The 16,384-nt window shown below is 49.9% G+C and overlaps 1 protein-coding gene across 1 annotated transcript; it reads right to left on the reverse strand.

Annotated features, from left to right (window-relative positions):
• Positions 1–9: 9 nt before the first annotated feature.
• On the reverse strand, positions 10–15,828 carry CWF19L1 (CWF19 like cell cycle control factor 1). The gene is made up of 14 exons (XM_084264466.1): positions 15,788–15,828; positions 15,587–15,671; positions 15,068–15,146; positions 12,050–12,151; positions 11,046–11,260; positions 8,549–8,667; positions 7,748–7,832; positions 6,742–6,882; positions 5,369–5,480; positions 3,723–3,802; positions 2,593–2,802; positions 1,654–1,773; positions 371–468; positions 10–241 (listed from the first exon to the last, which is right to left on the reverse strand). Exons 1-14 carry the CDS (start codon positions 15,808–15,810, stop codon positions 97–99), a joined length of 1,614 nt encoding a protein of 537 aa, XP_084120592.1. The 5' UTR covers positions 15,811–15,828; the 3' UTR covers positions 10–96.
• Between the last annotated feature and the right edge of the window lie 556 nt (positions 15,829–16,384).

Below are 16,384 nucleotides of genomic sequence, written 5' to 3' on the forward strand. Positions count from 1 at the left end.
CGCCACCGGCACTCCGCCTTTATTGCCGCGTCACCGCGCGCGCGCCCGCCCCGCCCGCCAATGGCCGCGCGTCCGCCGCCGCCGTCAGCGCCGCCGTCAGGCCCGGAGGGCGAAGTCGAAAGGCTGGAAGTCGCGGCGGAAGGCGAGGGCCTGCGCCGCCTCCTCCGCCCGCTCCGCCGCGCACTGCCGCCAGTCGGCCCGCTGCGGCAGGGCCAGCAGCGCCTCGCTCGCCAGCACCTCCCTGCAAGCACAGCCGGCGTCACCGCTGCCGTCACCGCCGGCGTCACGCGCCGGGCGAGCCGTCATGGCCAGCGCTGGGGATGGGGGGGTGGGGGGGGAAGGGGAAGAAGAAACGGGGCAAGGCACCGACCTGCCGAACTGCAGCGGGAAGCGGCCGCGGATGCGGTGGAAGAGCTTCTCCCCCGTGTCCAGCTCCACGTAGAAGTAGGGTGTCCCCGGCTGCGCCACCTGCGGGGGTCAGAGAAGGCGGGAGGGGGGCGCCCGCCGCGGCCCCCAGCACCACGCCGCCCCGCCCGCCAGCACGGCCTTCGCCACAGAGAAGGGCTCGGCAGAGCCCACCCCGCAGACGCCGAACCGCCTCGGTTGCCGACACCGCGCCCTAACGCGGAGCAGGCGGTGAAGCCACCGCCCGCCTTCTGCTAGGCCGGCGGGCTCAGGGTGCACCCCGGGCACTGCCCGGGTGTTTGTGTGGCCGGGCGCTGCAGCTGCCAGCCCGGAGCTGCCACACGCTCAGGGCAGGCAGTGCTCCTCATCCCAGGCTCCGGCACCCGTGCTAACAGGGCTCGCTGTCTAAAGGGGCAAAAGCATGCAAAGAGGCCGCGCTCTTCTTTGTGGAGAGCTCAGCCTCTAAGCTTGCCACAGCAGGCATCGGCAGCTGCGATGGCTGAGGGAAACAAGCATGCACGTGTCTGACTAATTAAGAAAACCCCCTACGTCACTACTGACTCTCTGATGTAACAGGAAGATTTCTTTAAAACTCTACAATGCTCTGCCTCCCAACAGCTTACTCCTGGCCACGCAAAGCAACCTCAGAAGGAAACAGCAGCCTAGACAGGATGGGGAAAAAGCAAGTAAGGGGTGAAATCTTTCCTCCCCCTCTACTCTGCCCTGATCAGGCCCCACCTGGAATATTGTGTCCAGTTCTGGGCTCCTTGGTTTAAAAAGGACAGGGATCTCCTGGAGAGAGTCCAGAGAAGGGCTACAAAGATGATTGAGGGCCTGGAGCATCTCCTCTATGAGGAAAGGCTGTGTGAGCTGGGACTGTTCAACCTTGAGAAGACTAAGGGGGGGACCTAATTAAAGTCTATAACTATCTTAAGCAGGGGATGCAGGGGGAATCAGCCAGCCCCTTTTCAGTGGTCTGTGGAGACAGGACAAGGGGCAATGGCTGCACAGGAAGTTCCGCACCAACATGTGGAAGAACTTTTACACAGTGAGGGTGACAGAGCCCTGGGACAGGCTGCCCAGGGAGATGGAGGAGTCTCCTCCTCTGGAGATATTCAAGACCCGTCTGGACGCCTATCTGAGTGATATGTCCTAGGGAGCTGCTTTGGCAGGGGGGGTGGACCCGATGATCTCTCGAGGTCCCTTCCAACCCCTACAATTCTATGACTCTATGATCTTATCTCATACTTGCGCAATATCCGAGTGCTCTGGGATTTCTAACAACTCAATCTGTTGTTCCTGCGCCTGTGAAATAAAGGACTCTTTAATGTCTTCGGCACTGCAGTGGTCCAAGGGGACAGGAATCACCTGGTAAGGGAGGACAAAGTTTCCATAAGAAGAAGAGACAAACCAAACCAAACTGCTTGCAGAAAGCAATCAGCCCATCATTGGAGCTGGTATGCTCCTCAGTACTGTTCAGCATCATCAAACCAGACAGGTGTAGCACCTGTCTGGACAGGCTTAAACTTATGAGATTGATTTTTTTTTTCTGTAGGAGCTGAACAAAAAAAGCTGAGAACTAAAAGCTTGGAAAAGTTCTCAGCGCAGACTTCTCCCTTCTGATCTCTGTGGTGTTCTAGGGCTGCTCTGATGCAGTTTTTCAGACCCGCCAAGTACAGAAACCACCACATGAAGCCCCTAAATGACTGATACACAAGGACCAAAAAAATAAATAGCAACTAAAATCAAATCAAAGGGCTGGTGCTGGTAGACAAGGACCAGAACTCTGCAGATACCTTTGGATTTACAGCCTACTTCAGCTACAAATGTGAGCACCACAGTTGGTGTGCTGCTGTGAGCCAGAGTCAAAGCAAAGTCTTGCAACTCATCTGAAAAGCCTCACAGACTTTTAAATCAGCTCTGTGCAGGGAGAAAAAACATTTTCCTCCCCCACTCAACACAACCAACACTGCGCTGCTGGAACAGGAAGAATTAAATGACTGCAGCTGAAGCAGCACACTGGTTTGAGGGTTGGTTTTTTTTGTCTGGCACTATCTATGGGTAAAATGACTTCTCTCCATACTCCGGGAAGGCACAAAACAAAGAGGGGAATTTTAAAGCAAGCTTTCTCTTCATTTGCAGCTAAGTGCAAGTTTCTGTTCTCCCAGGGTGATGCCAAAACCATACCTGTAACTGCAGATGCTGACTCCTATAGTTTCTTTCAAATAAGACATATCTCTTTCCCTTGCTTCTGAAAAATTCTTTCAGGGCAGCCTTGTACTTGGCCACTTCTTCCATCACCTCCGAAGACAAGTCAACCACCGACTGATAGTGCCCGATGGGCAAAATCAAGACGTGATCAGGTAATAAGCCACCTTTGGCCAACGCCAGATAGCACTAGGGTGAAATAACAGTAATACACACCAGTTACTCACTGCAAGCAACGCATACTTACCATGCTGTGTGTGGAAATTTACTCTCCAACCGCATTGTGAGTATTCCCCCAGCCTAGCAATTCCACCTCAGGGACAGGAAAGTCCTCTATGTCACTTATTAAGGATTGTTCATTAGCAATTTATTAATTGGAGGAATGAGAAAGGGAAACTGCTAAAGGACCTAAAAAAACCCCAAAGAAAAAACCCACACACTTTTTTTGGATGCCAGAGAACACCTTGTCTGCAGGAAAGCAACTGAGTGAACTTCACCACTGTGCCTAGAACTTCTTACTATGATAAGAAAATTCACTTGAAAATCATTAACAGCTTTTAAAATAAGTCCATGGACAAACCTGTTCCTGTAGGAATTTGCAGCAGATTATGCTATACTGGAGCAGTAACTTTGAGCAAAGAGAATATACTAATCATTGAATTAATCCCAGAGATGTACTTCCAGATACCAACTTTAAAGCTACCTTATTTTCTGTTCAATCTATACGTAACGAAACTGGAAGCAGTCATCCCAGGGAGATCTGGTGTAACTCCAGTGCATCCTGCTGCCAAAGCAGGTCCCAGTTAACACTGGAAAGGTTCTGCCAGATGAAGACATCGGCAAACCATGAGGGCTGGCACAGTAGAAAAGTGTTCTGGCACCATCATCCAGCTCTGCTACCAGAGCAAAACTGGGCCACGCTTCGTTTGTTAAAAGATTTTCTCTATATACTTATGCCTTTTGTAGGGAAAACGTGAAGAAACCAAAACCAAAATCAAGACTTGACTTCAGATAAAGTTTGTTTAGGTTTCTTTAGGATTTAAAATTGAAGACTGCTATTTTATATTACCCTGCCATCACATAGCAAAGGATGTGCTACACATACTTACATGCGTGCCGATACTAACAACCAAGTGCTTCTCAACTTCTGGGCTGGCGAGACAGAACCAGCAGGGCCCCGTGGGCTGCGCTTTATCGGGAGAGGAAAGAGAGACAAGCAACAAGGATTGGAACAAGATCCGGAAGAGCTGTCACTTCCAGCCACCCTTCACAGCTGGTGAAGTGCTGAAGATGTCAGAACAACATGGCTCCTGGAAGTGGATCTAGTCAGAAAACTGGTGCCTTTGGGAAGCTACAGCAAGGGAGGAGGTGGCAGCAGTCACATCCTTGCTGACTGTCATCGTCACTGAGTGCTCTAATTTAACAGAAGAGCGCTATTTCCAGGAATTTAATGGTTACAGCTCACTAATAAGAAAGCACCAGCGAATTTAAGCAAATAAATCCAAAAGAAGTAACATTACTGCATAGGTACAGGCACGGACAGACACTGTCAAATGCTCATCAGTTCTAGCCTATTCAAAACACCTTGATTCACACCCAAATTGCAATACCTGAGCTGACCCTTAGCATGAGTCAATGGTATCGATAAGCTAGGACTCTGCTTAGGGTCAAACCCACTATTCAATTCACATCCTCTGCAGGTTGTGTACAAGAACAGAAAAGAAGCGTTGTGAAAGCACTAAGTGTGACAGGGCTCCCCCAAGAACTGCAGGAAACCAAACATCCCCTTCTGGGGTTCATTCCTGAGCCATTCCAGCGTGACAAGGCTCCATTCTCATGACATCAAACTCCAGAAGACTCTGGAACTTAAAGGAATGTGTCCTACCAAAGTGATACAGGGAAACAAGAAAGCGCATGCACGCTGTTCCATCCAACCTGCCTCCCACTGCTGCTGGTCTGGCCTCTGGAGGCAACAACCCTGCGCTTCTTTCTGAGACTGCACAACTCCTGCGTGCCAGGACTGCACAAAGGCTTTGGAAATCTAATAAATAAAAACTGAACAACTCAGTCTCAAGTGACAAGGGTATCCAGGCTGGTCTACCAGAGCTATTTCTGAACAATGTCTTCTTACCCACTGGCAGTGGGAATAGTTTTCACCGAAATGAAAGGGGAGGCCAATTAAGCCCAAATTTCTTTATAACGAAGACCAACATCTCTCAAGAAACATTCGGGCAGTAAAGAGTCACTGAGAAGTCAGGACCCCTACACATTTCATGTTAATTTCTTCAAACCAGGCAAACTCCAATGAGATTTAGAGCACAGAAATAGAAGCAACAGAAGGGCTTCCTCCCTTCTCAGTTCATTATTACTTCGTGAACTCACAGCAGAGAGAACTGAAGTGGTGTTTCAAGAACTCATCAGCACTGTGGCCTGTCTCCAGCAGTTCCTCTGAATTGAAACATCTTTGTGAAACTGCCTGTTGCCATGTTGAGGCCACTCTAGCTCACAGGGTACATGGCATCAGCCCAACCCCAACCACCACAGATCCAACTAGCTTTCACCTACTAATGATCAGGTTTGTAGGAAAGAAGGGACCTTTCATTCCTCCGTATTCCCACAGCAACGGGCTGTGGGGACAGGGACAGAGCACACTGACAAGCTGATGTATACAGCTCAACACTTTGAGAAAGATGAAGAGGGAGATGGTCCAGTGCCTCAAAGGGAACAGCTCAGGAAAAAGCAGCCACATACTTACGGGGCTTTTTGGCTTGCTTTGGTTGGGAGTTCCCTCTCTCTTTCCCCTCTGAGGGACGTTTCTTTCCCTGATGCTTGTTCAAATCGAAGAAAAACTGACAAGCTGTTTCTTCCTGTTTAGAAAATGAAAAGCAAAGGCTGTTATAACTGCATCACAGAGTTACAGCATGTACAAGAATTTGCTTTTTTCAAGGAGAGGTGAGTAACCAACTTCAAAAAGCTTCCACAGCAAAAGCATCAATTCCCTGTAACAGAATGACCTGAGCTCTCCCAGTAACGCAGCAGACTTTTGCCTGCCTAGATACACAACCTCAGCCACAGAAAAAATTCTGGGAGAGCTGCCTCAAATCACTACATTGTCCTATTTAGTCTCATGCTGAACAGTCACAGAATGGTCAGGGCTGGAAGGGACCTTAAAGATCACCAAGTTCCCACACCCTTCCATGGGCAGAGACACCTCTCACCACACCAGGCTGCTCAAGGCCCCATCCAACCCGGCCCTGAACAGCTCCAGGGATGGGGCACCCACTACCTCCCTGGGCACCCTGTGCCAGGGCCTCACCACCCTTGTAGTGAAGAACTTACTAATATCCAATCTAAATCTGCCCCTCTCCAATTTAAAACCATTCCCCCTCGTCCTATCACTGCATGCCCTTCTAAAAAGTCCCTCCCCAGCTTCCGTGTAGGCCCCTTCAGGTATTGGAAGGCCGCTATAAGTTCTCCCTGGAGACTTCCCCAGGCTGAACAACCACAACTCTCTCAGCCCTCTGACCATCTTCGTGGCCTCCTCTGCACCCATTCCAACAGTTCCATGTCCTTCTTATGTTGGGGACTCCAGAACTGGACACAGCACTCCAGGTGGGGTCTCATGAGAGCAGAGTAGAGGGGCAGAATCAGTTCCCTTGACCTGCATGCTTATTTTGATGCAGCCCAGGATACAGTTGGCTTTCGGGGCTGCGAGCGTACACTGTCAGCTTATGTCCAGCTTCCCATCCAACAGCACCCCAAAGTCCTTCTCTGCAGGGCCACTCTCTATCACATCCTCTCCCAGCCTGTACTGATGACAAGGACTGCCCTGACCCAGGTGCAGGAACCCACACTTGGCCTTGTTGAACCTCATGAGGTTCACACAGGCCCACTTCTCCAGGTCCCTCTGGATGACATCCCATCGTTCTGGTGTGTCAACTTGGTATCATCCAGTACTCAGCTTCACGTCATTTGCAAACCTGCTGAGGATGCACTCAACCTCATCACCAATGGCACTGATGAAGATATTAAATAATACCAGTCCCAGCATGGACCCCTGAGGGACATATAGAATTGAACACAGAGAGAATAAGCAGAGAGCACATGTGAAGGAGAATGCAGCAGTACCTCTGCACACAGGGGTGCCTTGCTCTTCTGTGCCTCTTTCCGCAACTTTTTGTATGGGTTTTCAGTGACATCCTGTGGCTGTTTCACCAGCTCTGCAGGGTCCATCAAGCTCATTGGCACAATGCTGAAGGCGTAGAGATACTAGAATGAAAACAGACGGCTCAAATAGAGGCAGCTTTTGCCATTACTGCAACACTGAAGAGGTCAGCAGTGAACTAAGCCACACTGAAACAGACACACACAACTTTGCACCTCCAAGAACTCAGCAAATTAACGTTTAAGCTAAGACAGGACATGAGAAACACAGCCCTGTGTCAGTCTCCCACTCCATGCAGCCAAGAGTTTATGCAGTGCTTCCATGTAGTTCATTCCTTTCACATTAAGAAAAGATCTTTTTGAAAAGCAGCAGTGTGTCTTTTTTCAAAAAGGAATGACCCTGATACTTGCCCGTTTCCACACCTTTTATCTGTCCAGAACTCCTAGACCATTTTTTGTTACCAAACCTGGTTACTGCACCTTCTTAACCACTAGCAACCTGTGTTTCTGTACTGATATTCTATACCTTTCTGAAGGAGAAAAGAGAACAAAACAGAACAGAGCAAAACAAAACAAAAAAACCAGACCATTCCCATCCCAGAAGTTAGTTATTTCCAATGATTTGTAAGGGTTCCTTTGGAATTTCTCTTCTTCCTTAAAGCAGGCCATGAAACGGAAAATACATAAAGCAGCTGGGGAAGAAGAAATGGCAGTTACCTAACTACTTTCCGTGGCAGCTGTCTTCACAGCCACAAGCCATTTGACCAGGCAGATAGTGCCTCTGAACACATCTTGCAGCCCTTCCCCTTCTGACACAACAGGCAAACAGTATCTGTTACTTGGGTGAGACAGACAGCTCCGCTTCAGTCAAGCTTTTAAATGACCGACGCTGTCCCCCAGCTAGCCAAAGCTGGACTTGCTGGCCTATGACTTCTACTTGAGAAAAGACGGACTTCAGGAGCATAAATACCTTTTTCTTGCTTGTATTGCCAACATCAGCAAGTGCAATAAACCTGCTCACGTGCTGTGGGGTCTCCTGGAGCACTGTGTGATTTCTGCATAAGGAAACAAAATGTGACTGTACACAGCAAGATAGAAACAGTGTGAAAATCGTGTGTTGCCCACGAAGAGACTTGGACAGGACGTCTGCCACATGCAGTCTTCAGCCAAGAACACAGAGGCTCAAGGACAGACTCACTCATGAAATCTAACAGCAAAGAGCTGCACAGACTAAAACAGCATCTCACTGCAGTCCAAATACAGAGATGAGAGGTCAATTCTCTGGTCTGGAAACAGCTACCCCTTCAAAGCATTTCCCATGGCAAGGATGAGAATCTCACCCAACATTAACATGACAACATCTGTTTTATTTGCAGGTTGTTCTGACACCGACCTTACGTCACTAGTCACATTTTACATACAAAGTCCTGACTGAAGACATCAGTCTCTTCCACCACTGAAGAGATTTTTCCATGATACATTTTCAGAGATTCCCCCCCACCCCCCCAAATACCATTTGAATGTGATTAAGGGCAACTAACTTGGCATCAAGATTCATAGCAATGTACTCAGACAAGTGTTGTCATCAATGGCAGGTTTTGAGGCAGCAGGAATTACGGCAAGAAGATGCATCTGAGAAAGCATCTGAGAATGCTCCCTGTGCTGGTGCTCAATGATATCCTAAAGTTGTTTTTAAGAGCTGTTCTCCAGCGTTCTTTAAAAAATTAACTCTTATTAGAAAATAAATGAGAGGTTACATGGTCTTACAAACCTGTACGGAAGTCTTTCGTAATAGGCCTTCTCCAGGGCAGCAAAGTGGTACCTTGGTTTGAGACTTGCAGCTAGATCAGCGACTAACTTGGAGCCACATTTCTTGGTATCTATTTCTCCCTACAAAATACAAAACAAGTTCTTATTTTAAAAATCCTTTCAGATCACAATGAAAAAGAACAGTTTTATACAGAACTGGATGGGCAAATACAAAGACAGACTTTCGTAGTCACCATTTGCTGAAGGTGGAAAAAACAAGTCAAAAGGGCTTAATCTCTCATTGCCTACCAGAGCCTACTCATTTATCCCATTCTGTATACTCAGGGTTTGCATCCAGCTGTTTCATTAATCCAAGATGGGTTTTTTTCCTTCTCTAAGAAACCCACAGACTTCCTGCTTTATTTCACAGAATCACATCTGGTGGGGGTTGGCAGGGACCTCTGGAGATCATCCAGTCCAACCCCTGCCAGATCAGGTTCCCCTCCAGCAGGCTGCACAGGGCAGCATCCAGGATCACAGGGTTTGAATGTCTCCAGAGATGGAGACTCTCCAACCTCTCTGGGCAGCCTGGCCCAGGGCTCTGCCACCCTCCCAGGAAAGAAGTTCCTCCTCAGGGTTAGGTGGAACTTCCTCTTGTCCAGTTTGTGCCCATCGCCTCTTGTCCTGTCCCGGGGGCATCACTGAACAAAGACTGACCCCACCCCTCAAGTGTTTATCAGCACTGATAAGATCCCCCCTCAAACTTCTCTTCTCCAGGCTAAAAAGTCCCAAGTTCCTCAGCCTCTTCTTGTCAGAGAGATGTTCTGGTCCCCTCAGCATCTCCATGGCCCTTTGTTGTCCCCTCTCCAGTAGCTCCCTGTCCTTCCTGAGCCAGGGAGCCCAGCACCGCACATAACATTCCAGGTGAGGCCTCAGAGTGAGCAGAGGCAGGAGAACCTCCCTCCACCTGCTGCTTACTTTTCCAGATACACCCCAGGTTGCCATTGGCTTTCCTGGTCATGAGGACACATTGATGGCTCACAGCCAACCTCTTGTCCTCCAGGACTCCCAGGTCTTTTTCCACAGAGCTTTGTCCCAGCAGGTCACCCCTAAGCAGTACTGATATACGGGGTGGTATTTCAGGATCTTGGAAACACTTGTTACTGAAATCCTCAGGTGATCAAGTACACGCTCCAACATGATGCATGTTCAAATACAATCAACTATATAATCAATATTTCTCTGTTAATCCAAGCAAGAACATGCTCAGAAAACTCATGCTGAGGGAAGCCAAGTGTGGAATGATACACTGAACAATGGAGAATCCCCACTGGAATCTGAGACCTGGGTTTTCTTTTTAAGCCAGAACACCCCTACAACTTGTTTCTCCCCAACTCCCTAGGCTAGAGGGGTTGGCTTCCTTGAAGATGGGTGGGAGGGAGGGGAAGAGGGAGATAAGGGAGGGTTCTTAATGCTTTCAGACTGACGATAATAGCTCTTTTTGGATGTCAGAAGATACTGAGAGGAAGCAGAAAGCGTATCTTTGCCATGGTATATGGCCTTGCTCTCCAAGGTTTCAGATCAACCTGAACTTACAACCAGGAAGTCAGTTCTGCTGAGGAATATCAGCAACAGAAAAACTGACACAAATTAAGCAACATCCATACAGAGGGAGAACGAGATCATGAAGTACAGCTGACTGAGAAAGAAAGACTTTAATGTCAAGCTGGAGCACCTGCCCTACGACGAGAGGCTGGGGGAGCTGGGGTTATTCAGCCTGGAGAAGAGAAGGCTGCTGCGGGGGGACCTCACTGCAGCCTTCCAGTACCTGAAGGGAGCTTATAAACAGGAGGGGATTCAACTTTTTAAAAGGATAGACAATGGCAGGACAAGGGGGAATGGATTAAAACTAAAGGAAGGAAGGTTTAGATTAGATATTAGGGGGGAGTTTTTTACAGAAAGAGTGGCCAGGGGCTGGAACAGGGTGCCCAGAGAGGTGGTGGATGCCCCGTCCCTGGGGGTGTTCAAGGCCAGGTTGGATGGGGCCCTGGGCAACTTTGTGTAGATCCAGGCCTGAGGTTGGTGGCCCTGCCTGTGGCAGGGGAGTTGGAGCTCTATGATCCTTGGGGTCCCTTCCAACCCAGACCATTCTATGATTCTATGATTAGTGGTAGGGAAGAGGCTTGGAATGCAGCATTCCACATCACAAACCAGCAGGATCAGACCACAGAAACTGCAACCATCTGACTACAGAGCAATGTTTGTGCCCAGAAAAGATGAAAAGGGACTGACTCCAAATTTTCATGTGGGGACAGATAAATCACCCTGACGTTTCACAAATCCCCCTACCCACTGGTCCTTCTCTGAAGAGCCAGAACATCTCCTGACCGTTTTTCTCTGTCAGCTTTCTCAAGCACTCAGAGATGGCCCAATAACCTAAACTGCTACAGCAAGCAGGAAGGCAATCCTTCGTTAAATCCACCTGGAAACCTATTCCACTAGAAAACAAGAGTACTTACTGCACTGTTGCCAAAAGTCCCCACGTCTCTGGGCCAGGGGGACGTCAGCAATATATCCACGCCTCTGAAGCTGGGGGTCGATAACAAAGAAGCTTTTAATTCTGCCACATCCTTTGCACTAAAACTGTAGGCAGGAGCTGGCTCATCCTGGGATTCGGTACCACTCAGGTACGCGATCTGCAGTCCCGAAGTACCACTGTAGAGACCTCGGCGGCCTGCATTAAGACACGGGCACGCACTGAAACACACACGTCGCGAGCAACCTCTCAGTCACACCACAGGCCACCACCAAATTCAGCAACCCTGCCTGACTTCTACCAAAACTATCCTTACAGGCAGCTCATTTTCCGTGCCCATAAAGCTGCGCTAGTGGCTCAAACCCAACCCTTCCTACAGTGAAGGTGTTGTTCAGACAACCCCCAGTCTTCTCATCACTATCTTGCTACCCATCCCCCCCCCCAAAAATCAATCCATATCAAAAGCTTGGTATGAAGACTGAGTAAAAAAAAAAAACAAAACCAAACAAACCCAAAATTGCAAGTGCCTTTACTTATTAAGTTTTCTGTCAGGTGGCATTGTAGGAAGAAACTGGCTTCCCCTTTTAGCTTTGCTGAAGCTTCATTACCTTTGAGGATGACTCCAGCACTGCCTCACAGCAAGACAGAAAAGTCACACTTCAAGCAGGAAACCTTCCCCACGCAGCCATGCTATGGGCATAAGACATTTTCTTTCAGCCACTCTTACTTTTGGTTAGCCAGTTCAGAGTTAGAAAACAACCAAAAAAAAACCAGGGTTGTCTCTCCCATTTTACATCACAGATTGTACTAGCTTTTCAACATGGAGATCAGCACCAGTCTGAACCCAATAGCAAGCAATGCCACCTTAAAACTCCCAGGAAAAAAAAAAAAAAAAGGAAAGGCTTTGAAATGGGAAGATCAGAAAACGTTCATAGAGGAGCACCAGGCTAATACACATCCCTGACCACAAACCACCTGCAGCCTTACCTAAGTATGTGATGTTCTCGGCTAACTCGCAGCCACTGACGTCTGGAAAATAGCGCACGGTCTCTTGGTCATTAGCACCAAGCACGTAGGTTGGAATTGGAGCTGAGGAAGGAAAAAACACATGTGCCAAGTCTGTTTGGAGTCAAGCACATTAGTACAAGTTCAGGCCACTTTTACAGGGAATCGCAGCAGGTCCCGTCCATTCCTACAGACCCCAACACCATTCCTCTGCAGCGTGCTTCTCGTGGCTTTGCGTGGCTGGGTTCTGGAGGAGAAGGCAGGGGCTGCAGGGGTGGCTTCTGTGAGAAGCTCTCTGCAGGCCCCACAGAGGAACCATCAGCTGGGCTCAAAGCTGGACTCAAAGCTGACCGAGGCCGAGCCCATCAACAACCGTCACAGCGCCTCTGGGAATCACATTTAAGAAGTAAAAGACCACTGGCAGCTGCTTTTTGCTGCTAGAGAAGGGAGTGAGAAGATGTAAGAAACTGTGCAGGCACCAAGAAGTTTGTCTCTCCTGTGGGTGGGACCCCACACTGGAGCAGGGTAAGAGTGTGAGGAACGCCACCCCCCCTCCCCAGCTAAGAAACAAAACAACTCCTGAGGAACTGACTGAAACCTCCATTCCCCCAGTTCCTTCCCCCTCCCCGTGCCACAATGCAGGGGAAGAAGGGAGCAAAATCATGACTAAAGTGAAGCCTGTTAAGAATGGAGGGGTGGGGGGAGGTGCTTTAAGATCTGACCACGCTTCTCATCACCAACTCTGGTGTCACTGGGGTTGCAGGGCAGTGCCATAAATTAGAGAGTTTCTTTCCTTTATTCTGTGCTGAGTCTGTTCTGCCCATGATGCTGATTGTGGAACGATCTCTCCCTGTCCTTATCTCCACTCCTGAGCCTCTCAGTATCTATTTTCTCCCCTGTCCAGCTGAAAAGGGGAACAATAGAGTGACTTTGGTAGGTGTCTGGCCTCCAGCCAGGGTCAAACCACCACAGTCTCAAGGAACAATAAGCACAGAAGAAACCTTCCTTCAAAGTAAGTCCCCAAGCCTCCTGTTTCCACAGATGCGTACAGCACCAGCAGAGAATAACCTCTGCTTTAACTACAACTTGCTCCACACTGCCTACGTAAGATCAGCTCTGAAGTGATTCCTAGCCCTAGAAACACAAGTCTTCCCTTGGGTGATGCTAAGTAAATACCAGAGCAGACAGACACCTGGTGATCAATTTAAGCTGATCTATATTCACATAGAAAACCGCAAATCATTGATGTTTTGGGGGGAAAAGCTCACATTCACCAGCTCTTTGATTCACTTGGTAGAAGAACTTGCTGCATGACTTCACCTAGAAGTAGTGCATGTAATTAAAAAAAGTTTTAAAAAGCAGTGGAAAGCCCATTTTCCTTTCTCTATGGCCAGGTGACCAATAAAAGCACAAGTCAAATCTTTTGAAGCTATCAGAAGTTAGAAAAAGCAATGACCAATATCAAACACACCTGTAGATTTCCTGGCAGACCAGTACACCAGTAAACTGGTCCAGAGTTCACCTGGTCAGCAAGTCCTGTTTTTCAGTGAAGAAAAAACAGCAATAGGTTCCTATTCAAGGAAAGGAAAGCAGCAGCAATACAGCAGCTCTGCTACAGCTGTTGTCTGGCTGTTGCTTGAAGTTCCAGCTCCCACAGTCAGAAGACACAGGAGATTGCTTTCTCATCGTTGAGCAGAGTTTGAAAACCTTATGAACAGCTTAAAACCTAAACAAAATTACATGACTCTTGTTCGTATCTACGTGACAGACAAAGATTCTTTTCCATAGTGCAAAGAGTAAAGACAATTCAAGTGAGGACAAGCAAAAATGCATAGGTGCAGAGAAGATTTAGCCTTCAACACCCACTTTTCACCCTGGCCAGGTGAACCTTCACTCCTCAGGGAGCGAAGTTTAAACCAGTAACAATTGTCCTTGTATTCTCATAGCAACAGGTACACAAGACAGCACATCTCATCATATTTAAGTCCACAGCCACAAACAGGACTGGCTCTCTCAAGACAGCTCATGTAGACACACAAACAGGTTGGGGAGTGACATAGCAGCAGAGAAGAAATAGAAGACAAGTGTTCCACCTCCTTTCTGGCTTGCCTCATACCAGGGGCAAAAACCAGAGCGGCACTGAAGAGGAACACTACAAATGCCTGTGAAGTAACACTTCCCTTACAAGAGGCGTGTGGTGCGAAGAAGCTCACATACAACTTTCCATATCCAGGGCTGGGAAAATTTCTTCAGCACAAGATCTGCAGGGACTGAGGAGGAATGGGAAAACCCTGGTCCTTTGGAAAGCCTTCTGATCTCCACAGCTGAAGGACAGAGATGCTCAACCTGCCAGCACTTCTGCTTTCCCTCTTTCTCCTCGGGCACAAATGCAGAGAGGTCTAAGAGCACTACTACACACTGCAGAGAGGTCTGAGGTGGGCACAAGCAGGACATAAACAGGAATTTCTGCGAGGGAAGCACCAGGAGTGGCAGAAGAAAGGCTACACACTGGCAGGCACACTGGAATCCCAGAGCTGGCTGACCAAAACACCGCAAACATCTACACAGAGGTTTGCAGCCTGTCCAGGTTGAGAAAACAAGGACTGCCCTGCATGGCAGCCTGAAACTGCAAGGAGGTTATGGTAGGAATAGATCTGGAGTTTTAAGACATCCAGGCAAGGACAGAGAAGACCCTGACACCAATCCTCTGTCTCTTCTGTGACTGTAAAAGGAGCTGGCCAGGTGACCCAGGCACAGATCTTGATGCCCAAGTTGTGGCCAGGCCACCTGGACACATGCATTTTTTTTCTCCCAAGTCCGAGAGTGTGGCAGAAGGGAGTTTTGTTTCAAAAAAACCCTGTCTTTCCCTCCTGCATAGCGTTTTTCCTACTTCACTTTAACCACTTTAAGATTACACTGTTTAACTGCGACTTCTGGACTCCAAAGCATGTCCCGAAGCAGCACAACTACCAGCATGTGGAGCAACAACACCTTCCTTACCTTTCTTGGCCCCTGTGCGATACTCTGCCCAGTCTGTCTCTGAAGTAGAGCCAAAGAAATCCCCAACACACAGAAGCATCTAAAGACAGCAGATAAAAGTGAGAGGAGTTGCCATCTGACCCGCGATGCTGCTCTTGCACTGAGCCGCTATCCTGCCCCACGATGCACCACTCTGTTGCGTAGAGCGCAGGGGTCCTACACGCCCGCCTGCAGCAAGTGTTAAAGGCGTAACAGCAACGCCGGCGGGCTTCAACTTGCCAAGGAAACTGTTCGGGGAACGTACCGAGTGGGAAGGGACCCATAAGGACATCTCCCGCGCTCTCCGGCCCCTCTCACAGCTCCTCCACGGCTCCTCCGCGCACCCAGCCCGGGGCGGGGGCGGTGTGTGCCACAGCCCAGGGGGACGCGCACCGTCCCCTCCCACGACAGGCTCCGCCGGGTGCGGAAGGGCCACGCGGACCTGCCCCACTCAGTGTCCCGGCACCCCAGCCCCCCTCGCCAGAGCCCTCGGAGCCTTACGTCGAAGCGGCCGCTCTTGCCCTGGATGGCCCGGACGCGCCCAAATAGTGCCTCCAGCCGTCCCTCCACGTCGCCACACGCCAGCCTGCGGGACACAGCACGTCAGCGGCGCCACCGCCCCGCCTCACGCAGCCTCCTCCTCCCCCGCCAGCCCCCTGCGGCCGCCCCATCTCCGTCGCGGTCCCGTCCCGCCGCACTCACACACGCAGCGGCACAGCCGACATGGCACAAGCGCTCCAGCCCCAAGCAGCCCGCCAGGCCCCGGCGCTCCGCCGCTTCCGGCCGCGCTGACCAAACGCTTCCGGGTAGAGCGGAGCGTGCGGGCGGGGCCGGGAGCCCCTTCGGGGCGGCCGTGCGCGGGTAGACTCGGCGCATCTCTGCGTGATCCCAGGCTGCGTGAGGCGGGATGGGACCTTCAAGGGGACCCCGTCCGACCCCTGCAGTGAGCAGGGCCGCCTTCAACTAGAGCAGGTTGCTCAGAGCTTCAATCCATTGGATGTCTCCAGGGATGGGGCCTCCACCACCTCTCTGGGCAACCTGTGCCAGGGTCTCGCCACCCTCAGAGGGAAGAACTTCTGCCTCCTGTCTCATCCAAACCTGCCCTGCTCTAGTTTAAACCATCCCCCCCTTGTCCTACCACTCCATGCCCTTACAGTCCTTTTCAGCTTTCCTGTAGGTACTTCAGGGACTGGAAGGGGCTCAGGGGTCTCCCCACAGCCTTCTCTTCTCCAGGCTGAACCAGCTCTCCCAGCCTGCCTCCAGAGCAGAGGTGCTTCAGCCCTTGGATCATCCTCATGG

This window comes from Gallinula chloropus, assembly GCF_964237585.1.
Source record: "Gallinula chloropus genome assembly, chromosome: 5".
In the NCBI taxonomy this organism is placed as follows: domain Eukaryota; kingdom Metazoa; phylum Chordata; class Aves; order Gruiformes; family Rallidae; genus Gallinula; species Gallinula chloropus.

Bases quoted from the DNA above. Each gene is read 5' to 3' on its own strand.
- CWF19L1 (XM_084264466.1), bottom strand. From the start codon at position 15,810: ATGTCGGCTGTGCCGCTGCGTGT. The intron at 6,883-7,747 runs GTATTTATGCTC...TTTTCATTCTAG, and splicing joins GCAATACAAGCAAGAAAAAG to TATCTCTACGCCTTCAGCAT. The intron at 469-1,653 runs GTATGAGATAAG...TGACCCCCGCAG, and splicing joins AGCACTCGGATATTGCGCAA to GTGGCGCAGCCGGGGACACC.